At 46.5% G+C, this 24,033-nt stretch overlaps 3 protein-coding genes across 9 annotated transcripts in view; 2 read left to right on the top strand and 1 right to left on the bottom strand.

Annotated features, from left to right (window-relative positions):
* cacna1c (calcium channel, voltage-dependent, L type, alpha 1C subunit) overlaps window positions 1-8,803 on the bottom strand; it is a 231,996-nt gene extending 223,193 nt beyond the window's left edge. The window contains exon 1 of one of the 2 annotated variants that reach the window (XM_064343362.1): window positions 8,424-8,803. In XM_064343362.1, the coding sequence (XP_064199432.1) occupies window positions 8,424-8,544 (121 nt within the window). In that variant the 5' untranslated portion in view covers window positions 8,545-8,803. The remainder of the gene's footprint in view (window positions 1-8,423) is intronic. The other variant, XM_064343361.1, reaches the window with a different exon arrangement.
* On the top strand, window positions 5,129-16,536 carry dcp1b (decapping mRNA 1B). The gene is made up of 9 exons (XM_064343370.1): window positions 5,129-5,574; window positions 6,176-6,216; window positions 6,635-6,762; window positions 9,996-10,062; window positions 11,281-11,410; window positions 11,689-11,814; window positions 13,121-14,023; window positions 14,195-14,395; window positions 15,400-16,536. The coding sequence occupies exons 1-9, from the start codon at window positions 5,416-5,418 to the stop codon at window positions 15,478-15,480; spliced, it is 1,836 nt and encodes a 611-aa protein (XP_064199440.1). The 5' UTR covers window positions 5,129-5,415; the 3' UTR covers window positions 15,481-16,536.
* Window positions 16,537-19,008: 2,472 nt separating this feature from the next.
* The window catches only part of cacna2d4a (calcium channel, voltage-dependent, alpha 2/delta subunit 4a), a 112,029-nt gene continuing 107,004 nt past the window's right edge, over window positions 19,009-24,033 (top strand). For 2 of the 6 annotated variants that reach the window (XM_064343367.1, XM_064343369.1), the window contains exon 1: window positions 20,746-21,861. In XM_064343367.1, the coding sequence (XP_064199437.1) occupies window positions 21,650-21,861 (212 nt within the window). In that variant the 5' untranslated portion in view covers window positions 20,746-21,649. Of the gene's footprint in view, window positions 19,239-20,745; window positions 21,862-24,033 lie in introns of those variants that run through there. The other 4 variants (XM_064343366.1, XM_064343364.1, XM_064343363.1 and 1 more) reach the window with 3 other exon arrangements.

Genomic DNA, 24,033 nt, shown 5'->3' on the forward strand with positions numbered 1-24,033 from the left:
GCAGTTCCCGACCCACTGAATGAATTAATTTTAGCTAACGTTAAACAAAAAGTTATGAATACAGTATGATTCCAAATCAATCATTTGGGCTTATTTGGACTCATTGCTCCAAACATACCTGTTCTTTATCACATCTTAGAACACACAGAATATTTCTGACAACATTGCCATCATCAGTGCACCAGATGCAGCAGGACACCTGCAGTGCATTCACCATCTGGACTCTGTGTCCCGTCAGCCAATTGTGGACAAGTTTTGGGAGAAGCTCATAGAAAGCAATGTAAATTTAATTAATTGTTGTGCGGCATTCTTGAATTCTAATGATTTCAGGATGTTGTATTTTGCCCTTCAAGGAGAAGGTCAGTGGAAGCGGTCTGAAACATTTTGAACACCCTTCAAGGGTACTTACAACCTTTAGGCTAGTAGGCTATATTTTTCCCATTTGATTGGCAAGATAATATGTGGTCGGCACATTATATTATTACAATTAAGCTGTATAGTAGCCTATTACCTTATGATTTTTTTTGATTAGGCAGTACATAGGCTATAGCATATTTTCACTTAAGTAGGGTGTATTTACATTATCAATACTTGTTGGATTCGCTTACTGAGAACAAGTTCATTCACGGATACAGGCCTGCAGGGAGTATTTTGCAACTGGACGGTCAATTCAGCATTATTTCAACTTTAAACACAATTCACGATTCCATTCCATGTATTGAATGCACCCCAGGTGTATTTTTAGTGCACTCATAAGGCAATCAATTATTCATTGTAACAGTACAATAATCTCTCTTCGGTGCAATGATTAATAGCCATTCCATCCTTAAAATACAGAGGTTATCATATTTGCGAAGGATTGCACTATAGACTTCACATTGTAAATTTACAAGAAGTGGAAAAATGTATTGCAGTAGGACCAATTCATCAGATGATGGCTAAGATTATGGATAAATATAACATTTTCATCATTTCACCAGAATTTTACAGACAGAATGTCAAAGATATATGAATCAATAATAGGTAGGGAAATTCTCATAAATTTAGCTGTTCAATATAATTTCCATGAGACTATTCAGCTGGAGACATCTGGGTCTGATTTAGTCTCATTAGCTAGACTACAAAACGCAAATTCCTTCTAAAGAAAAGCAAGATATTTTATCATGAAATCCAAAGGAGATTAGGATACACACTCAAAGAAGATCATTGTATTTGTACTCTCATTCATTTATTGTGCTAATGAAGGCAATGCAGCTGGAATACATCTGAATAAATCCATCTCCCAGTGAAACACATTTTATAACAAAAAATTGTTTTTCACAAAAAGTATTATTATTCTTATTATTATTATTATTATTATTATTTGAAGGGGCAAATGCAGCAGAAACCAGAATCCTGGTCAGCCTAAAACATCACACCTCCAGTGGAATGAGGTCACTTGTGTCCCATTGCCCAGTCACAGTTGGCCAAAAACCAATAATTATAGTCAGGTTCAGAATTATTGGCAACCTGGATTTAAATGAAGAAAAAAAGGCTTCATAAAGTGAACAACACAATAATGAGCTAGGTGTTATGCTCAGACATATGGGAAAACTATGTCATTTAATATTAATACAATTATTCTAAGAAAATGTATTTAAATGTGTTTATAATTGTATTTACTAATGATATTTTTTCTCCCAGAAATGTCAAAACAATTGACATGCCAAAAGATTCTTTTAAATAAAATAAAAGCTAAATCTGCGATAAAATTGTACTTATTTAAGTTCCTGTCATCCTTAAGGAACTGTATTGTGGCCTTCCACCACTTCCTGTTTCAACAGGGTTTAAAAATAAAGAAACATGGATGTAAAATCTCTTTATCCTCCATCACTTTGGGGAAAGCCAAAGAACTGTCAAATTAAAAGAGAAAGATGGTTATTCCCCTACACGAATCAGGTAATGGTTCAAAAAAAAGTCACATTTAAACATTCTATTCCACTGTAAGGGAAATTAACAAAAATTGTCAAACACCCGGAAGAGTTGTAAACTTGCCAAGCAGAGGATGTAAATGCACACTGTACCCATGCATTGTAAGGAAGATGGATGAAGGCAAAGAAGAGCCCAAGAATCAGAGTTAATGAACTGCAGAGTTTAGCTGCATTTTGAAAACTGAAAATCAAACATAAAACAAAACAGCCACACCAACAGGCGCTTTCACAAATAAAGCCCTTACTGAGAGTAACCAACAAATTCAAGTGCGTGGATTTCGCTAAACATTGTAACTATGACTGGAACCAGGTGCTATGGTCAGGTGAGACCATCTTACTTTTGGCCATGTCCATCGTTGGCATGTGACATTTTAACCAAAAACTTGGTAGCCTCTGCCGAACCTATAAGCATATCAAGGATCTAGGAAAGTTCTGCATGAATGATTGGTTCAAGATCCCACCAAATGTGTTCTCCGACCTTTTCAATCATTACAGGAAAAGGCTCAGTCCTGTTATACTTGGCAGGGGAGGCTGCACCAAGTACTAATCCCAGGGGTGGCAATAATTTTTCAAATAAACATATACCTCGAAATAATTGTTATTTTGATTGATTCCATTGAATCATTAATGAAGGACAATATCTTCAGCATGTGTGGACACTACAAGATATCTAATTAATGGTGATGCTTGTTTTCTACAGGCTGTTTGCGCATCTTTATCAAAGGTTTCAATAATTCTGGACCTCACAGTAGGAGATACTGGAAACTTTGACTGTAAGGTCCAGCCATCATCTTTACTAACAGAGCCAGCTGCAAACGTTTTTTATTCTTTGAAGAATCCAATATTTTTTGTTTTACATTTCCTGAGAACAGCTTTTCAGCCTATATGATTTTTGGCATGTGTACCAAAATGAATTTAGGATGCACTAGAAGGGTTGCGTGGTCCCTTATTAGTCCTATTTTACTATTATGCCACACAATAAACAATGAATTGTTAGTAGTGAGGTATAGCAAGTAAGGTCAGTAACTGAGTGATAGGATGTAAGTTATAATAAGCATTTAGGATAGAGCGGCATCAGTTCTATTTCGATGCAGTGACAAAGGTGGGTTTAAATTGTGAATTAATCCTGATACAAACACCAGCACGGAACTTGGAGGGGTGAAGTCGGGAAATCAGTAGGAAAAAAACGAGAAAAAAACCCCCACTACAGTCGTTTTATACTCGGCATAACCTGAAGGTTATACTGCTTTTTTTTGCCCATACACCCATAGCTACCCATAAACTAAATTAACCTAATTTGCATGTCATAGTGCTAGACAGTAAACCTATGTTGCTGATGTGACTCTGGAGGCAGATGATTTTCTTTACTGATGTCTGAGAACTGGCCGCAAGTCCACCAAAGGGTTTTGGCTTCTGAGAGTCAGGTCATGGGAAAGGTCCTGCGAGCCTCTTTCATGAGAGCAGCTTGTGGTATGTTACGTTTTTCAGATTTGCATCTTAATTCTTTTGAACGGTGCCTTCTTTTCTGGCCCTGCCTCCCATCTGCTTATCTATGCATGCGAGAGGTATCTATGTTTGTCCAGAGCACTGCCACATGTGGACTTCTCACGGGATTTGCTTTCTCATCTTTGTGTAAACACTGCGGTCAGACCCTGCATTTCATCCACGGTCACTGGTGCACTTTGATGTCCGTCTCCTCAAATAATAATAATAATAATAATACAAAGCAATCAGTCCTGGCCCTTTTTATTCTGGTGAAGGCAATAGATACTTTCAAATTAGTAGATGACATACATGGCTTTTCAGCCTTTTGTGGATGCTCTTATCCATAGCAACTAACACAGATTAGGTTTTTAAAGAATTTCAAACAAGAACGCTGATTTGGGGCACAATGGCAGTGCCCCAGCTGTGAATTAAACCTGCAACCATCAAGTATAACTCAGGTAATTGCAAGTACCTAAGCTATACTATACTATTACCCCATCATAATCAAACGCATGAAGGGCCAATCCAGTTAAATTACCCGTTTTCTTATTTTTCCTCCTGGTTGTAAGTGAATGACAATATTCAAAAATGTGTTTGTAGCTTGGGCCATATACAGGTAATTTATAAATACATAATCCCCCCCTATTTTAGGGGAGCAAGAGTTATAGGACAATCAAATGTACTCAACATCTCAGAAAGCTTAAGAGCACTGGTATTAATTCATAATTTTTGTCATGCACAGTGCTACAGACCATTAAATACACATTACACAAACTTCTTGAGGAAGACTTGTAAAAGATAAATGGCAAACAAAATGTATCCAGATAGTCTCCCTTGCGAACTTTGTGCTCTTTGTCCAACAATTTTTTGTAAAATTGTACCCTACATAGATGTTACAATTTGGGAATTCCCAAAGAATAATGGAAAGAGTATCGATTTTAAGCTTGAGTCACACTACGTATTATACAGAACTGTGTGAATACATTTTATAAAGGTCAAATTAGGCAGCAATACGAAATAATTTTTCCCCAGTATCCAGCAGCTTCAGTAGGAGTCATAGCCTAAAATCTGCTTCGCGCCTTAACGAGGCTATATGCCAATTCGATTGAAAAAGGTAGTGCTGCCCCCTGGAGCCACAAATAAACAGTGCAATGAAGGAAAGAACACAGTTCCACAACGCAGTTCAACTGGACTGGTTGCAACCATAGGGTTTGTTGCAACACACAGTACATAGCACTAAGTTTACATTTTTTCTACACTAGTGGGCTGTATTTTAAAGTTTAGTTGTGCAAAATTAACACAACCCACCCTAGTACCTAGACATAAGCCTAATACACACTAGTCTAAAAGGAACACGATGAGTATTATTACATACAAGTCAATGTGACTGTCAGGCTTGCCAGATTGATAACAAAAATTCCAACTAGCCAAAAGAAGGTTTGACAGATGAAGGTTCTACGGCCTGGTACAACCACATCCATATACACGGCTGAAATAAAATAATGACTCTAACAAAGCTGGTTTTGAGAAGTAAAGATATGGCGATTCAACTAAAAGATCCAAACTGTTAAAACACCCCACGTGCATGTAATGAATTTGTATGCTTTAAACGAGCACTGCCTGACTGAATCTGATGCTTGAACCTCCCTTCAGTTGAGATCGCTCCGCAGTCGATTGGACATCCTGCACTCCAAGCGTAGTGCGACTACTGTAGTCTGGGTGTTTACAACCTCCGAAAACGAAACATGGCTCCTGTCAGAGTTACGGGTTGCCAACCAAAATAGTTGAGCAGGAGCGAAAAGGCTCTTGTTTTTTCCAGTGTAACTCCGTTCCTCGGCTTTTTGATCTTTAGCAAACAGCATCCAGATCCCTGGAAACACTTTGTGGGGCTTGATTTGCGCAGTTCAGATCGCGATCATTACAACTGGTCCCCGCGCGTTAGCTAAATTGAAGGGGAACAATGACTGCGAGTATGGCTGGAACGGGCACCTGTCTTGCCGCAAAAGGTTTGGACATAAGTCTTGCCGCTTTGAAGAGACAAGACCCCTACATCAACAACATAGTAGATGTGGCTAGTCAAGTGGCGTTATATACTTTCAGCAACAGAGCAAATGAATGGGTAAGATTGAGCGGATAATACTGGCGGGCTATGTAGCATTACCAACTTCGTGCGATATTTTTTTAGCAGTGTAGCTAGCTAGCTAACTTACCAAGAAATATCTAATACACTAAAACGAATGTGCCATCAGTAGATATAGATTTAGATTTGTTTTTTCCCTATTCTCTTTTGTTAATTAAACTACGTTAAAGAATAAGTCCGTACCCCTGTGCACATTAAATCTTTCCAAATTCAAATCAATAGCCTGTAGGACGATACCTGAACTTCTTATGTCACCAGCAAAAATAGACCTTTGTAGTGCGTGTTAGATACCCGCAGTAACAAAGAAGGATGTTGGTAAGATGTGGTTATAGCCATGACTGCTGGAGGGTGGAACATGTAGGCTATGTGTGGCCTGGACTATGTCCCGTAATGACGCGCGCGAGTGGAACTTCACGATGTGCATAACTACATTAAGTTAAATAAGTGTATTCACGTTAGGTTAAAATATATTGTAATGAGTTTGGCGGGGCACAGAGCCTCTGGTGAAAATAATCGTAGTTAGAACAAAGATATACATATATACGTATATAGTATATATTTATTTATTTTTATCTTGCAGGAGAAGACGGATGTAGAAGGAACCTTATTTGTATATACCAGGTATGGACCCCGGAAACCGCTTTTATCTCTACTCTGACTGAGCCCACTTGCAAGCTTACGCGTAATGCGTTTATGGTTGGCCAAACGGGCTTAGCTTGCTAAATCAACTCTGTTAATACTTAGCTTGCTTGTCACTGTACTGAAGCCCTGATCCTGCATGCTTGAAGGCTCACTTCACTGTATTCACATTGATATCGACTCCAGAACTAGATAAATGAGAATAATTCATAAGGTACCCTTCTGCAAAGGAAAAACCTTTATGATCAGTCTTTAAATGTCCAGTTCTTAATTTTTGTTTCAAATGAAAGTCCTAGAGTAAGTGTGCAAATCCTTTAGCTTTGTATGGCACCATGAGCTTTGCTGTTAAGAGCTTTGCTTAATATTGATTTGAACATTTAATTTTTCTATTGGATTCAAGGTTGGCCTCTCCCAGACATGGCTTCACCATCATGAACCGACTGAACATGGACAACCTGACTGAACCCATCACCAAGGACCTGGACTTCCAGCTGCAGGACCCCTTCTTGCTCTATAGGAATGCCCGTTGTGAGTGAATTTTTGTATTTATCTATTTTAAATCATAGAACAGAAGTGCGAGCAGCTGGAAGTCCTGTGGGGGCAATGCGCAGTTCGGCTTGTTGCCCATGGAAGGAGGGTTTCAGTCTGAGGGGTTTCCCTTTCATCTCACTCTGCAAGACGGAGGCCTACAGTGTGCCTGTGCTAGCTGCGCGTGAAATTTAGCCCTTGACGCAGTGACCACACATCAAAAAGCAGAGGCAGCGCACACTCAGGAGGACACAAGCCTGTCTGTGCTCTTGAGTTTACGGAGAGAATGCTGCAGTTATGAGAGTAGCCTGCCAATATGATTCCAAAATGGGGGGAAATATATCAAAATAGCTTTAGGATAACCTAGCTAAAGGTCAACATTCAATACACATAAAGACATGAAAATTATATTTCTGACACACGACAGGGCTTCAGGCCATTGCCCTTGAGTTACCCTGACCTGGAATCAGCTGTTTATAAAACGCATGTTAAGATTGTGGCTGAAATTAGTTAAAGTGACAAGGGAGATCTCGGCTGTAGTGCTTGGCTCGGAACGCGGCGGCAGTTATTGAGCACTTCATTTATTGTACTTAATTTAAACTATGAGCAGGGAAGGCGAGTGCTGTGCGAGAGACAGAGGCAAGCTGTCTCTGCCGTCGAGGGCCTACGGCTCCTTTTATGGTGCAGAGGTATTTTGGTGGCAGGAGGCCCGGGTTTGAGTGCGTCTGTGCTGGTTTTCTCCCGAGAGCGTCCTGCCAACACCGGGGACCTGGCCAGTGAGTCCAGATAAGATTAAACTGCTTCTCCTTCTCTCTCCCACAGGCATACACAAACAGGCACACGCGCGCACATACACACATACGCTATTATAAGGGCCGCGGTGGATGTACAGGGCTAGAGAACGTCTCCACCAAGTGACACCACTTAAGAGATTCCAGGGTTCTGAGATGGACTGGGAGGGCTCCTGTTTAGTGCCAAGCAACTGTTCTAGCTCAAGCATGGCTGGTAACGTGGTTTCATTTACTTGCCCGAATTCTGAAACTCGGCCTTTGCATAGTAGTAGTGATGTGTCATTTGTACAGACATTTGTAATTGCAGATAATTCTGTTTTCACAGTGTGGGCTGAACAGTGACGGGAATAAGCTGCTTTGGGATAGATGTAATGTTTATATAATGGAGAGAAGCCAGGCTGAAATTTATGAAAGTGTTATTAATTGTGTATCGGGGTGTATTCAAATGTTTTTGTGGTTTTGCTTGGTAAGGTTTTGCAATAAGCAAGGAAAGAAATATTTTGTCCATTTTCACAAAGCGTACCATGAAACGCATTTAAATCTATCGTGGAATGATGAAATGAAAGTTTGGCTCATTCATACTAATGCTCTGAATTGTGGGAACTCCTGAGAACAGACAGAGCGTCTCGGCAGCGCGAAAAATAAGTTACTCTCCCTCGGGTATATCTATTATGGTTACTTACAAAAACACAATAAAACAAAAACAAGTGGAAGATGGCTGTAAAATAGGGCTTTTTTTAGAGGTCAGATCATCTTTCCCACGGTGAGCCTCGCCGAGCTCTCAGCCCGAAGCGAGAGAAGCGGTGTGGTGCGGCGGCGGCCGGGTACGCGGGCGTACGGCGCGGCGCGCGGCGGTAAAGGCGGCCTTACCTCCCGGGCGCACGTAGGTGCATTCCAGCTCGGTCTCGGAGATCACCTTCCCTCTGAACTTGACCTCGGGCTCCTCCTCCAGCCGCTTGTGCTGCTTGCGGCGGAACAGCCCCCGCAACATAATCCTCCGGCGGGTCTGCGGGAGGCGCGACGCGGGCGGGAAAAAAAGAAATAAATAAACAAACGCCCGAAAGCGCGCGGCACGTGGGCCTGAGTGAAACGCTGGAGCACCTGTCCCCCCCCTGGTGCGCTCTCTCTCTGTCTCTCTCTCTGTCTGGCTCCTGGAAGCGACGGGGATGCCCTATCCCAGCGTGAGGCTCCTTCCCTGGTCCTTCCCCTGCAGAAAGTGAGCGATCGCTCCCTCGTGTGAGGTCTGTCCTTTCCCAGGCTCAGCAGCACAGAGTAGCAGCTCCAGGTCCCCCCCCCCCCCTTTAGGGATCTGTGTCGCCCACTCAGGGGCCTGCACGCCAATCTCCTTCCACTCTCCTCCTTTTCCCCTAGCCTGTCTATCTCTCTTCTCTCCTCTTTTTGCCCGCCTTATCTTGCCCTGGCTCCCATTTGAAGCTGTAATCAGGTGGAGGTGAGGGGAAGTGTTCACTGTCTGACTGTCAGCACGGCTTTTTACACACGCCGTTTGTATTCCAGCTTTCCGCCCCCAAGCCCCCCCCCCCCCGGACAGCCTGCCCCTGTCTTTGCCCTCCAAACCACTTATCTCACACCACTACTCAGATGAGCCTCTACAGCAGACTACCTCTACAGAAGGAGCAGACTCATAAATACTTCTTTTCACGCACCTTCTTCTTCATCAAGTTCAAGGAGTTATAAAAAGAACAACAGAATAATATCTCTGCTTTTTGCCAGCATTTTGTGAACATCTGTTGTGTGTGTTTCAAAGGAAGAGTTGGGACAGAATAAAATACATTTTAGATCAAAATCACATCAGAAAGGCTGCTCTTTTTGCTGTTCACATAACCTTGAACTCAGATACAGTATTTTTATAAGCTGTGTTACTTGGGGAGCTCTGTGTGCTGCTGTTGTGGGCAGTCTCACGGTGTCCCAGCGCAAGAGGTCTGGGAACGTGTCAGGAGTGTGGGTGTGGACTGTGTAAGGAAGCTTAAAGCCCTGCCTGCCTCTCTCTTCCCCCTCCCCTCTCTCTCCTCTCTCCTCTCCCCCTCCCTCCTGTCTGGAACACATGTGGATTCCTGGAGTGTGTTTCACTGAAAGAGCACAGAAAGCAGATGTGATTGCACCTCCTAACCGGCCGTAGAGGCCCTGAGGAATTCGGGCTCTTGCCTTCCCAGAAAGTTTATTTTAAAGCGTCACTGCGGCTGGTTTTCCCGCTCGGCATCCGCTGCCTGGGCCCTGTCGGATGCTGTCTCCTACGGTGCCGTTTTGTCATTGGAGCGTATCTGCTGGGTAATGACATTACTGCCGCAGCGGTGCTGAAGCGGTGTTGCATAAAGGGGAAGTGGGCTGTGATTGGTCAGGTCTCCTTTGAACGTGCCTGTTTTTCCTTCCCCCCCCCCTCCTTTTTCACTGAGTCATTCACCCTGTTTTTGCTTTCATCTACAGTGTCCATCTACGGTATCTGGTTCTATGACAAGGCGGACTGCCTGCGCATCGCCGAGCTGATGAAGGAGTGAGTGTCTCGTCTCTGTGGCGTGGGGTTAGACGCAGTGGTGCATGCTGGGAAGACCACACCTGGAGCAACCTTGCCGCTCTGCACATTAAGGTCCCGATGACCTTAATGCATCAATGCCAACCTGTAATGCTTTGATAGACCATCTACACATTTAAATGCCTCGAAGGCTGAAAGTCTCTATATTTAACGCTTGCTTGGACGGCTTGCTGTTCTCTAAGCGCCTTGCTTAACGGTTCCACTGCAGCGCTCCTCCCAGGAACCAAATGGTTGTGGTCATGTGACCTAGCCAGAGCCCAGCCTGTGGAGCATCAGTGGCGGCTCGTTGGGGTGCGTTCAGCGCTCAGCCCCCCCGCGGCGCGGGGGTCAGACGCAGGGCTGGCGTCTCCAGGCCCCATTCAGGCTTTCGCCAGGGTTCTTACTGAGTGCTCCAGAGTACGTCACTCGCACCTCACCCCCCTTTATGCTCAAGTGGGTTTAAAAATACACCACCTGGCAAGTCTCACCCATACACACGCTCACACTGAACACACCCACTCTCGCACAAAACACACACACATCCACTAAACACAGTCATATACACAGTGGGCCATGAAGAGTGCGGTACATACAAGTCTCTCTCTCACACACACATACACACACACTCATTCATACATGCATATCACTGACACCCATATGCAGCACACAGTCAGTATACACACATCTGATATACACACATTCAAAACCGTCTTATAAACACGCAGAAAAAACACCGAAAAACATCCACATACCCACTCCCAGCCAATGAAAAAAACTGATGTAATAAGATGATATCATAACAAAATTGTATCACAGGTGAGAGTGGCCCATTCTGCATTAGCTGTCACACAGTCATCGTCATCAAACATATTGGTATTCAGGTCCTTTGCCTGACATCTCTCTCCCAGATGTGGCTTTTATAGCATGAATACATTAATATGCTGATTCAGAAATTCTCAGCAGAATTGGTTATTATTGCTGCTGATCTACATATCCAGAGCAACCTTTCCAAAGCATTTTTATATACAGTATTCTATCCTCCTATCCAGCTGGAAATGCTACTGTGTCACGTGGGCATTCAGTTTCAGGCCTGCTTAACCACTGCACTAATCAGTAATGCGGTACCCCTTGTGAGGGCTTAGTGTATTTTGGGGGTGCCCGGTTCAGTCCCTTTCCTGTATCCCCCCCCCCCCCCCCCAGTCTGACGAGGCAGGAGCAGGTGCTGGCCCAGCGGGACGAGGACGTGTCCCCCAGAGCTGTCCGCATGGAGGACAGCAAGGGGGTCGACATCCTGCAGATGCTGACCAAAGCTCGGGACGAGTACGACAAGGTATGGCTGCCGGCGCGCCCTCTCGCCACTAGGTGGGGCTGATGTATAAAGCGCCTGTATGGCTCAGAGCCACGTCCACGCGTTAACATTGCACAACGTGCACAAAAATAAGTATAAGTTTGTTCTGTTCTTTTGTGTGTGTGTGTCACTGTAATTTAGCGGTAGGAAATGAGCAGACTCACTTCTATGCTGACGTTCTCTTCTTCTGTGGTTTTCCTCGCCACGTTCCATGTCGGCTCTTTGTCTTTTTCCACCCCCGCTTCCCTCCTGCCTCCCAGGGAAAGCCCTGCTCCGAGCCGAAGGAGATCGCCAGCAGCAGCGTGATCTATGACAACCCCCACCTGATCAAACCCATTCCCGTCAAACCGCTGGAGAGAGCGCACGGGGCCCAACAGAGCCTGCAGGTACGGGAACCAGCGGGGTGGGGGGTCCGGGGGGCCCTGTCTGCTATCTCCATTCTCTCCGTCCCACACGGAGCGCTCAGACGGTGCCTGTTACGCTCTCTAAACTCACAGCTGGAACGTGTTCTCAAGTTAGAAAAGCAGAGCGATCCGTTATGGTGACAGTATACATTTACAGGGCTTGGCCTGTGTTGAAGTTGCGAGTTGCGGGCTTCTCTTCTGTAGCTGGAGCCATAGATCTGTCTGTAAAAAATTTTACACCATTTGTCCTAAACACAGCGGGTATACTCAAAACAATTTATGTGTGTTTGTCAGGTCTTCCTAGATGTTGCTTGTAGTGGAGTGACCTGCTAAAGCATCACGTTTTAGCTGAGTGATGAACCCCGGGGTTGAGTGATGAACCCTGGGGGTGAGTGATGAACCCCGGGGTTGAGTGATGAACCCTGGGGGTGAGCGATGAACCCCGGGGTTGAGTGAGTGCCTGCAGTCAGAATGAGCCAGCTGCGCATATAACACGCCCCACTGACGCAGTGACTGCGCAGCTGTGGGCCGCAGCGGTAAAATACTGTCGGCGCGCTCTTTGTAGGGCAGACGCGTTCCCTCAGATCTCCCGAATCGATGGGGAACACAATAGCCGCGAGGCCGGCCTTCGAATAAATGAGGCGCTCCAGATTTGGGAAACGGGGGTGGGGGGAGATGGGGGGGAGGAGGCCCAAAGGACGGCGCGGATCCTTCCAGGCTGCGCTCGGTTTTGAGGCACCCCGGAGCGCGCCTGCCGATGGCGAGATAGCGCCCGCGCGCGGCTCTTCCGTCACGCCCGATTCCCATCTGCGGGCCGGCGTCAGAATGAAAGCGACCCTCACCTCGGCGGGCGGCGTTCGAGCCGCGCACTGAATCTTCCGGAACACGGCGAGCGGCGCGCCTGCTCTTGGCGAAGCTCTTTTTCGGTAACTGGAGATTTTTATCACCGGGAATCGCTTTGACGGTGTGCTAACGTGTCCAGCCCGACGTCTTTAGTCATTGCTGTGAAGTCTGGGCTGTGGCTGGCTCACCGCTCCCTGTCCTGCTTTAGCTGCTCTGGAATGCTCTTTTTTTCTGACCTGACAGCGAATAGGTTTGGTGCCGTGTTGTCTAAGAATTTTAAATAACAAAATGACAAGGCACTTAAAAGCAAGCGTTAGTCACCCTTATTGGAACATCCCTCCCTTCAATGACTAAAGGGAACAGAAACATGAGCAAATAACAGAACATGTACAGATTGATTATTTGCTTATTTCTCTCTGTTGCGCTGCTCTCTCCTCTTTCTCAGGACAGCGATGTGGAGCCCAGGCACCTCTCCCTGGCTGCTCTTTTTGGGGCGCAGTCCCAGCCCGAGCACGTGTCCCCCCAGGCGGGGTCGGGGGGCGGCAGACCGGCAGGGCCCCGCCCGGCAGTGGCCCGCTCCCTGTCCTACGAGGAGCCGGCCCGGCCGGGCGCGGGGGGGCCCCTGTCGGGCAGCCCCCCCCAGCACTGCCCCGCCATCCAGAAGCTGATGAGCGCCCAGAGGGCCCCGACTGAGCTTCTGCAACCCGTGTCCGAGTCCCCCGAAAACCGGCTCTGCGAGAACGGGGTCCTGCAGCCCCCCCACCACTGCCAGGGCAGGGACCCCCTTCACAGACTGTTCCAGAACCCCCCCGCCGTCCCCCCCTTCTGTGCCCACCCCCTCCCCCGCTGCAGCAGCCCCCTCCCCTGCATGGCCACCACGGCCTGGGGGAGCCCTTCCCCTCCCCCACCCCCACCACCCCGCCGCCAAGCCCCTGTTCTTCAGCCCCGGCAAGCCCCAGCTGCCCCCCCAGGGCACGGGCGTGGTCTCCCCCCACGAGCTCCTGCAGCGGCTGCAGCTGGTGCAGCAGGAGCAGAGCCTGAGCGCAGAGCCCGTCCGGCCTGCCCTCGCCCCCGCTTTCAGGACCCCGCCCTGCAGCCCCGCCCCCAGCCCCACCCCCACCCCCAGGCCCTGCCCACTCTGCAGCCCCATCCCCAGGCCCTGCCTGCCCTGCAGCCCCACCCCCAGCCCCACCCCCAGGCCATGCCCGCCCTGCAGCCCCACCCCCAAGCCATGCCCACCCTGCAGCCCCACCCCCACCCCCAGTCCCTGCCCGCCATGCCCCTGGACGGCTGGACAGACAAGCCCTCCGGCCCCATGGTGTCCGAGAAGCCGAACCCTCTGTTCCAGGTAACACCGCGCTGGATGCAGTGGAGCGTCACCATAGCGACCAGATTATTTCATCAGATAGGCCCAAACCCAGAGCTCAGCTCTCATCTCATTTACAGTGAAGTTGTGAAGAGGCGGTAGAGATTGCGTATCCAATCAGTTGTGTCTCCCTGTTCTCCCCCCCCCCCCCAGGGGATCTCCCCCCAGCGCGTCCCGGTCACCACGTCCCCCACTCTGCTCATGTCCCCCATGGTCTTCGCCCAGAGCAAATCGGCTAAGGCTGGGATCGCCTGCAGCCCCACTCCGGTCCCCCCGATGCCCCCCCAGGCCCCCGAGGATCCCCGAACCCTGACCAAGAGCCAGCTCCAGGCCACCCTGCTGCACCTGATCCAGGTGAGTCCCCACCCCAGCTCCCCCAGAGGTGGGACTGGTCAGATACAGCGTTCCATTAACACACTAACACGGGGCATCAGAAATAAGGCCCCTAATACATAGCGCTTTGGGCCAGTTCAGCTTCACTAGACGCAGGGTACTGCCCTGAGTGAAAACGGCATACTGTTGGATGTACTAAAGGTCTTCTGCATTGAAAGCCACTCTAATTGACAGTATCTGTTAAAGTGAAAGTAAATTTAATGGTGTGCTGAACTGCGGTTGGTAACATCTTGACTGGCTCAGACTGCATTAACAGCGGTTTTCCTTCTCTGGTCTGTGTGGGGAGATCCAGCCTCTGTACACTTGCACTGTTTTGTTTTGAAACAGTATGGATACTGTATATAAGCCGGTACCCCTCCTAAACTCATAGATGGTGGGTAGTGAAGTCTCTTCGCTCTCTGTCTTGGGTAAAAAACGTAGTCTCTCGGGCAGGCCGACTGGGTGTCTGCTGAGCACTCTGTCATTTTTATGAATTGTGTGTGATGCTCGGCGCTGTCGAGTTTATGAGACGGCCCCGTCACCTCTGACATTTTACAGAGAGGAACTTTTAACTGCCTCGGGCTTCGTCTGCACTAATAAAGGTAAAACAAGCCAGTGGGTGTGAGACACCGAGCGAGCAGACACGAGGCTGCTGGGAAGAGTCACTCCTGATTGGATGAGTCACAGCTGATTGGATGAGTCAGCTGATTGCAGGAGTCGCAGCTGTTGGCTGAGTGCGTGCATGACTGGTGCGATAAACAGGAAATTAATAACCTAACCACCGACGCTGAATAAACATTCTGTGGATATTGCAACAGTGTAAGAGACATAAAATTATCATAATTCTCTGTGCTCGTGCTTTTAATTCATAACGGCGCTGATAGAGTTTGAGCTGCAATAATCAGGGTTATTGTGCATGTTGGCAGGTTGTTGACTGAAATGTAATTAATGACTTGACGTTATTTCATTGATTTCCTGTCTTTTAGACTGATGCAGCCTTCCTGGATACCATCTACAAGGCATACATCTGCAGCTTCTCTAAGGACACAGTCACAAAAAAGCTGTGAAACGCTGCACAGTGCATTCATTTGTGTTTGGGGCTGTGTACTGATCTGACAAAATTACCTTCCATGTGTGCGCATGGGTATACAGGAACTTAAAAAACCAGGTTTTACTGTGCTCCAAAGTCTTGCCATTTTAAATAGTTTTTTTAGATTGAAGTTAATACGATGATAAGCTCTAGCAATGACCGCAGAACAGTGAAGTGGCAGCTGTTCCTTAGAAGGGGTTATTTTATTTTTTTTTTGTTTTTATTTTTTTGAAGACTGAGATGAGTCTTAAAGTCCACTCTCCGAAGTCTTACAGAGCCATTATTGCAATACACAATCTCAGATCTCCAGGAAGATTTAAGTTTTGGTGCCCTTTGAGCACATTTATGCACGTGTTCTTTGACAGAACAGTACTGTAAGTGGACCCGTAATCAGCCTTTATTGTAGGGAATTCATGTTTGTTCCTCAATCTCAACTGTTTGTTTTAATGGGTCTTCCATGCTGCCTAGAAACAGATTCATTTTACATATCTCAGTTCATTGCTGTAGCAGTTTAATGTCAATCTTGGACACGCATGTGATTTAATTGAATTTTAAATGACTGTTTTAAACTGTGTGTTAGGCAGCTATTATACCAGTGATGTTTTCTTTGATTTTAAACACCCTAATTATTGCAGTTGAGATAGAGGAGCTAACAGTTGAGAGTAGAATCCCTTTTCCAGAAGATTCTCTGTATTCACAGTCGCACATGTAAGACTGATTTACAGATCAGATTTCCCCACAAGCAGTGGGTCAGAGAAAATATTTTATGTTACAAAATATTATAAAATATGGAAGATATTTTTCTATATTGTGCCACAAAACATTGTCATCCTTCAGATTTTATGCCGCCTTGATCCTTCAAATGAGAAAATATTTTATGAGAAAAAAACTGCTAAAACCAGCAATTATCTACAACCTGATCAGTTATAATGCTTAAACCTCTGTGTAAAATCTTAAACGCATCACGTTTTTTAAACAGACTTGTTTTACCTGGCAAATTATAAAAATCACAATAAAGCACATTTAATTCGCATCCTTCTTCTCTTTTTAACAATGGTATTTGCCAAATCTCCAGCTTGCTGCTAATGCAAATCAGTCAAGTAATTTTTCTTCTTTCTTTCTTTCTTTAATCTGGTCCCTTCCTGATATTATGAACAGGGTAATACTGAGAATACATAAAAATACCAAGATTTATTGGTGACAGTTTTTAATACGCAGTACTACAGAGATTAGAGATTTATGGTATTTACACCATATGTGCTATACTATAGCTGAATTAGTCAAATTTGTAAAAGTAGATACATTAGCAAAAATTAGGAAATTATCCTACATTTATAGCATTACAGAATTCATCAGAAGTAAACTATCTCAGTTATAATACTGCATAACTTGCACGTAAGAAATGCAGCATGCATGTTGTTGAACAATTTTGAAAAATCCCTGTGCGCTTGCATCATTAAGATTTGAGCGCCCTTGGGGACGAGAAGAGTCCAGTTCATCACCATTATCCCAGTATGGAAATCAGCCTTCTCTTTCAGTCTCCCTCCTCGGGGGTTATTGATGGTCTTTTAACAAATTACGGGCCTAAGCACCATTTGTTTTCCGAATCAATTTTCAGAGAGTGTTTGTCAGACCCAGTCAGGTGTGGGAGGTACAACCCAATAACAGTTTTTGAATTGGGTCCCGTGGGAGCGGAGATGGGGGTGAGTGGGCGAGTGTTGTGCCAGCGTGAGTCCGCGGGGAACAGATGCGCCTCTGGACTCTGGCTCTCCCTTCCCTCTGCTTAGTTATCGCCGGTAAATTTCCATTCTCTGTGGACGACCGCAGCCCACTGTCCGCTCATTTCTCATGCATCACTAGTGCCATTTTCCCTCATAGCCCAAGTCTCACACCAGTTGATTAGTGTGTCCCTCTGCTCTCACACGGACGTGAAAAGTCACCACGAGCTCTGCTCTGACGTCACCGTTACATCACTGGTACCTGTGGCGGAAGCACAAACTGAACTACGCTGTAATACAGAATAATATTCTGCTTGCAGTTCTGCCAAGGTGAATGAAAGCAGACTAACACAGGTTTAATACTGTAAAAATTCTGGCTACTCTAGGAGAGAAATGGAGGTAAAAATGGCTTCTTAAAAACTATAATTAAGACAGTGACTATTTTCCACTGTGCAGGCCACACTGTACTACAAGGGGGAGGGGGAGGTGGAACTGACAAATAGCAAACCTTAGTTGCCTGTGGTATAGCAAGGGGGAATTTTTGCAATGGTAACCCAAGGAAGCCCAGCCTCACCCAGACGTAGGCCGCAAGCATTGTGTAGGCTACAAGGTTCAGCCTGAAGTCATGACAAGCGCCTTTAATAATAACTGAGCAATTCAGAAGCCCCATCTGTTAGCCCCAAAAAGGATGGCATCCCTCATGTATCAGGCTTCTAAATGGGGTGACAGTTCCCCCCCCCCCCCCCAGGGTTGTGGAGAAATGATTCGTGGCCTCATTCTACCTGTCACTCCATGACAGGGAGGCTTAACAGGAGAAAGGCATCGTTGTGACAGCACTGATACCATCCAATTCCCCAAGCTCTTTAACCATCACTGGAAGCCGCTGCCCGTTCCCCAGGGAGCTACTGCAAGAGGAGTGGAGAGCTTGTGTGGTTTGTATCAATGTCGGGTGTATTTGTTTAAATTTTAAGCAGCAGAGGTCTGTCACCTTAATTTGTAGTTTCATCAGGTGAAACAGAAGGTGCTAGAAAACCACGCTCTTGACATGCAGAGGACAGAGATGCTTTTTTTCCCCCCACCTTTCTGGTTTATCACCGTTTTTTCTGAATGGTGACAGCAGGCTCTAAATTTGACTGACACAAAATTTAAGTGAGCTAACTGTCCAATGGACAAAAAACAGTCATTGAGGGAGAGCGAGGGTTGGGGAGGGGAGGGGAGTCTCAAAAAAATGTTCCCAAACATTTTTTTTTCTTTCTGTGGTGGAGCCATTCCAAATTTAGCTGAAAACAGCCATAAAAAGGAAAAGGGATAAAGGAAAAACAAATGAAAACTCATAACAATCCGTGCAGAGTGGCTTCAGAGGCTGTGATTCATTCTCAGATAAGCCCGTGTTTGCGTGGGACCAGGTCGTTAGGAACGGGTTATTTACGGCACAGGCTTCGTGGAAGTGGAGTCCCCTCACAAGAGGGCCAGCAGTACCTTACCCTGTCCCGGGCCACCTCGAGTCCCAGTGTGAGAGTCCATTACAGAGGCCACTCTGTGATTCTCAAGCCCTCCTGGGGACCGTGTCCACGGGAGTTCCACTCCACCGGGTCTGGCTGATAGAGAGAAAGGGAGTTGCTGGCCCTCGCTGTGATCCAATCGATGGCTGCTCTTCTTAGCGGCAGGGGGTGGGGGTACTCCCCAGGAACCTGGGTATCTGGAGGGAGAGAAGAGACGCTGAGGGTCAGTGGGTGAAGGGGGGGGGGGGCTGGTATCAGGGCATGGTGTGGGTGGACTCATAGAGACACAGAAAGCCAGCCCACGGAACTAGGTCCTTAACCTTCTGCTCTTGAGAAGACACTGTACACACTGGAATTAGCTAGAGCTGTCATTATTAGCATGGCCATCTCCAGTGAAACTGATTGGCGCTAGGTAACTTTTATACACCAATCACACGCATATCTGGGACGTAGACGACGTGGAGAGAAGTTATTCCAGGGTACCACCCCCTCAGACTGGACTGCCAGAGAGCCAGGTAAGTGTTTCGTTCTTTTATTTCCTACTAGTGTCTGCTTTGCAGGTAGAGCATTTTATCTGCACAGGGACTGACACAGAGCCCTAGCTCCTGTTAGTCATTACATTTTACTATTAGCATTTCGACAGCTTGCTGTAATCAGCCTGGATGATGTCAAACCACTATTATTAGATTTCAGTTTTATTATTTTTATAGCTATTACTTCTAACTACAATATATCAATCTCCCAATATAATTATTATGAATTTTGTCATAACTGCAACTGTTCTGTTCTTATTCCATTAACTATATAAGCTTTGCTAATGTGGATTTGAAATATGAAAAGTCAATAAAGCATAAAACAGTTTAATTGAGAGAGATGGAAAGAAACAGAAACATGCTGTACTGTACTGAGTTCAGGAGAAATGAGGCATGAAAAAGTAATGGCACAGACAGATAAATGACATTCTGTATCAGAGAGACGACTGCTGTGCATTAGTGTCTCTGACAGGGCAGAACGCAGATAAACGATCATTCTTATGAATGACTGCATGGTGTTGCAGGAAGGGGAACCGGCTCGTAAGTTTCCTGCACTTGGCATTAAAACGAGGACATTTTTGGGATTGTACTTCACTGAAGTGAGTGTGTTTGCAATGGAGTGTAGCAGGTGTGTTCCAGCACTGCCCAGAAAGGTCATGTGACCTCAGCCAAGCTGGCTAGATTAGTGGGGTGTGAACTGATACAGGAGTGATATGGCCTAGGACAGTGAGGAAGATAACCAGAGAAACACATCCATCCTTCCGTCTGTGTGCACATGCGTGTTTGTTCTTGTCTACTTAACCAATGGGGGACCATAGTGTCCGTAAAAATCCACAGTGGAGACCTGGTAAACTTGTGCATGTGTATGCATGATTGTGCAAGACAGACAGTATGTTTACACGCTATCACACAGTACACTTAGGGATATAATGCTGACAGCTTTCAGAATAGTGCAGGCTAAGATGTGAGACGGCTTGTTTTAGATTATTCTACACTTTAGTATTTAAAGCTGATTTCACTTTATTCTTTTCTGAAACAAAATGCTTGCGTACAGTGTGGCAATGCTGAAGCAAGCAGAGACAGCAAATTACATTCTCTGTAATGTACAGCCAAAACTGTATTTCAGAGTGTCAGGATTAGGCATTACACTGAAGGGCGCTGAGAATCATGGGATAGTGGCCCCCAGTGGGTGTATAAAACCTCTGTAGTTCTGAGCGCTGCTCCATTCCAGCACGTACAGGCTGCGTGTGAAACAGAACCGCAGTGCCGCCCGGTCCCAGTGCGTACGCGCCGGGGAACCATGGCAGCGTGTTTCTGGAACATTCTGAGACTCTGCAGCCCCTCCCCCATGGCTGTGCTGGGTCCTGTGTGGTCACTGGCAGGAAGAAGGGCTTTTTTGTGTGTACATGTGCTTTCCGGTGATACGGGAGTCTGTCAGTACGAGAAAGGGCTGCCAGGCCCCAACTACAGTCTCAGTCTCTTTACAAAATAATCTTCTGGAGCTTTTATTTCCCCAACTCTGATTGGATAGACAAGAGCCTGTCTCCAGAAATCACCATAATCCTCTTTGATACAGTAACCCCCCTCCCCTGTACATCTCTCTACCCTCCCTCTCTCTTCCTCTCTCTCTCTCGCTCTCTCTCTCACCCACCCACTCTCTCTGCTTCTCTCTCTCCACCACTGTAAACCCATGGAAGGGAGGAGGGTTTAATCCAAGTGGATTACACGGTAAACTGGGTGACGGAGCAGGCAGTCCACCGCTACTGAAGCCCAATGGCTGCTTCCTGTTGTCCCGGGACACTCTCTGAACAGCAGGACATCTTTTCCTGCTATGGGCTTGGAGTAACCAGGTCATCTCGGCTGGAGGAACTCTGATGATTTTTTCCCCCCAGAGAAATTGGAAAAGGGTAGAGTTCTATTGTGGGGAGTGTCACTAGGAGGAAGCACTGCTGGTGTTGTGCGTGCGTGCAGTCCCGGTGCAGATTGTCTTGAGAGGGGAATGCCGCTGGCCTGTTCGTTCTTGCCGGGACGTCCCAGCAAGAGCAGGACTGAGTGAACGGAGCGGGGGAGTGTGGAGGATGGGAGGATGAGCAGGGGAAGGAGGGGATCGCCAAGAGACAGAGAGCAAGCTGCGAAAGGTGGACGCGGGCATGCTGGGACTCAGGGCAGGTCACACAGCCGGGCTTTCCAGCGATGAACCCAACGGAAGCATCTAGAATCCCAGGCTCAGGAGGGGTCGGCGAGCCGATATGAGTCCACCGACACACAGGCACCCCGCCGGGACCTTTTCACGACTTCCAGCACGGCTGCCCACCCTTCTGTGCACATGACCCCATAGGAATTCTGTGCTGAATTGTTGAAACTGTTCTTCTGTTAGCGTGTTTGATTAGTGCATGCACACGCGCACCGCACGCGCTACACACGCCACACACGCTACCTACATGCAGCTGTCTTTCTCCACCGGAGCAGAGGGCAGGATGTGGTGCCCTGGCGGCGGGTTGGCGAGGCCGGGCGGCAGGACGTGGGTCGGGTTCGCCCTCTGGATTATCTGCGCCAGCTGTCTCTGCCTCACCGCGAACGCGCAGTTCAGGATTCCCCCGGAAACGTAAGTAAAGCCGCCCCAATCCCCGACCGTCGCACCCCGAAACTCTCTCTCATCTCAGGCCCTTACCCAGGAGCATGTGCAGATCTCACTGCAGCTCCATGAGTGTGAGTGCAAGTGTGTGTGTGTGTGTGTGTGTGTGTGTGTGTGTGTGAGAGTATGTTTATGTGTGCTGAGCTTTCCTCATGCTGGGGTGTTTGGCACAATACTAGGAGAACATTAAAGAATAAATGAAACTTATAAACAGCTGTTATTCTGCAGTGAAAGGCATCAGTCCTAAGGAAGAGTATTCCTGCGAATGTTTTCCAGTGCGATGCTTGCAGTGCAGCTCACACACACGCTGTACGCTCTCTGCTGAAGTTCCCCTTACCGTGGCTGAGTGCTGAGGTGGCAGGCGGTGCTGGTAATTACAGAGCCGGGCCCAGGGCGACTCATTAACACACTGGTCATTAGGAGGTGAGGTGCTCAGCTCACAGCTGACCTGGATATCTGCTCCTTTCCTCACAAGCACAGCGCCTGATCCCATCTCCCTGGCTGCTGCAGATCGCAGGTCTGCTGTGCGTTCAGTTCTGTGTCTTTCTACGCGTTAAGCGGCTGTTTCGAGCTGTGCTCGGTTCAGCACTTCTCCCCGTGTTGAGGGCGACCTGCCATGAGTGCAGTTCCCGGCTCAGTTCGGCTGCTCGTCTCACTGGGGTTCAGAGTGTTAAGGCGCTGGGTTTGTGCCGGACACGTGGCCCGGCGGGTTGAGGCAGAGACCGCACGGAGCGTGGTGAGCGCGTGTGCAGTGCGTGCTCCACATCACCGTTCCTCCGGTGCCATGGCGATGCCTGATCTCAGCTCTCACAAGGATAGCCCATAATTGGTCATTCTAACAGGTATGCAATAAAAAAAAGCATTTCGTGCATGTGCAGCTTTATTAACATCTGCTCTCTGGGGAGCTCTTGGGTCGACACTGACCAATGGTATACAGCGGCACAAAATTTGTCAGTTGATTTAATTGAAAGATATAGAGATCATTGCCGAATTGTTTGTCACATGATTTACTTTATCTGTGATTTTTCCTGAGAGATAATAGTCTATGGTTTCATAATAAAGTTTCCTTATCATTGGCCATCATTTAGCACATTCTGCGTCTTCAGACAAGCCAACAGCCTGAAGCCTGAAGCCCCTCCCCTCAGCCTTGACCACTGTTTATTTCTCACATTCCTCATCTCCTTCGCTATTTGTGGTTTACTTTGGAATGAAATGTCACTTTACTGTTTTCCCCTTTATCTTCCAACTACTCTGGCCTATTTTAGGGCATGATTATGCCGTGACCTTATTTTCTCTCATCTCCCATTTGAATCTGAACTACTTCTGAACGTCATCCAAAACACAGCCTGCGAATACTTACACAATCCAGTGGCTGTCCGCATTCAGGTTTGCTTGAGGGACTGTCGAAGCAGACACCTTGAGAAACCCTAAAATTGTAACTTGACTGACAATCATTATTATTAATGAACGCTTTCCTTTTCCATTGTCATGAAAAATTACCTTTACCAGTTAATATACTTTAAAGTCATACCTGTTATCTGTACATGTTAATATGTGTCAATAACTGTTAATAACTAAAGGAGTCAAAATGTGACTCAATTTCTGCATCATTGTGGTCCTAGTCTAGCTGCAAATCTCCCCTGAGAAAGAGCTATTCTCCCACTTGTGGCCCACATTGCCAGATTTTCCAGCTAATCTGCATACACAGGAGACCATTAGAGGGTACAGAATATCCTCTAGCCTATCCTAGAGGTTAGACTATGTATACAATATGCTTTACCGCTAACTCTGCATAATCATTTAAAAGAGCATTTTTAAAAAAATCAATGTATTCATAAACTTCAGTTCCGACCAACTGAAGACTTCTAAGATTTCAGTTCTAAATGGGTACGCCAGAGGCTGATGTTTATTTATAAATATTTTTTATTACCCTATTTTGTTTATATTTTCATTTTGGAATGGTTTCACAACCAGACATGCCAGTCTGAAAGACTGCATGCTGTGAAGCTTGCCTCCATTTTAGAGAACCTCCTATCTCCTTTTGCATTTTATTTCATATTTTATTCCTTTTTTCCCCACTTAATCTGGATGTGCGGCTTGACAAATGTATGCACACTATTATTATAATACAGATAAGCGGTA

Source organism: Anguilla rostrata, chromosome 7, assembly GCF_018555375.3.
Source record: "Anguilla rostrata isolate EN2019 chromosome 7, ASM1855537v3, whole genome shotgun sequence".
Lineage (NCBI taxonomy): Eukaryota > Metazoa > Chordata > Actinopteri > Anguilliformes > Anguillidae > Anguilla > Anguilla rostrata.

What these genes read in the sequence shown, in the direction of transcription:
- dcp1b (XM_064343370.1), top strand. Translation starts at nt 5,416, where the DNA reads ATGACTGCGAGTATGGCTGGAACGGGCACCTGTCTTGCCGCAAAAGGT. An exon ending in GCAACAGAGCAAATGAATGG is followed by an intron (nt 5,575 to 6,175) that starts GTAAGATTGAGC and finishes TTTATCTTGCAG; the next exon opens with GAGAAGACGGATGTAGAAGG. An exon ending in AGCCGAACCCTCTGTTCCAG is followed by an intron (nt 14,024 to 14,194) that starts GTAACACCGCGC and finishes CCCCCCCCCCAG; the next exon opens with GGGATCTCCCCCCAGCGCGT.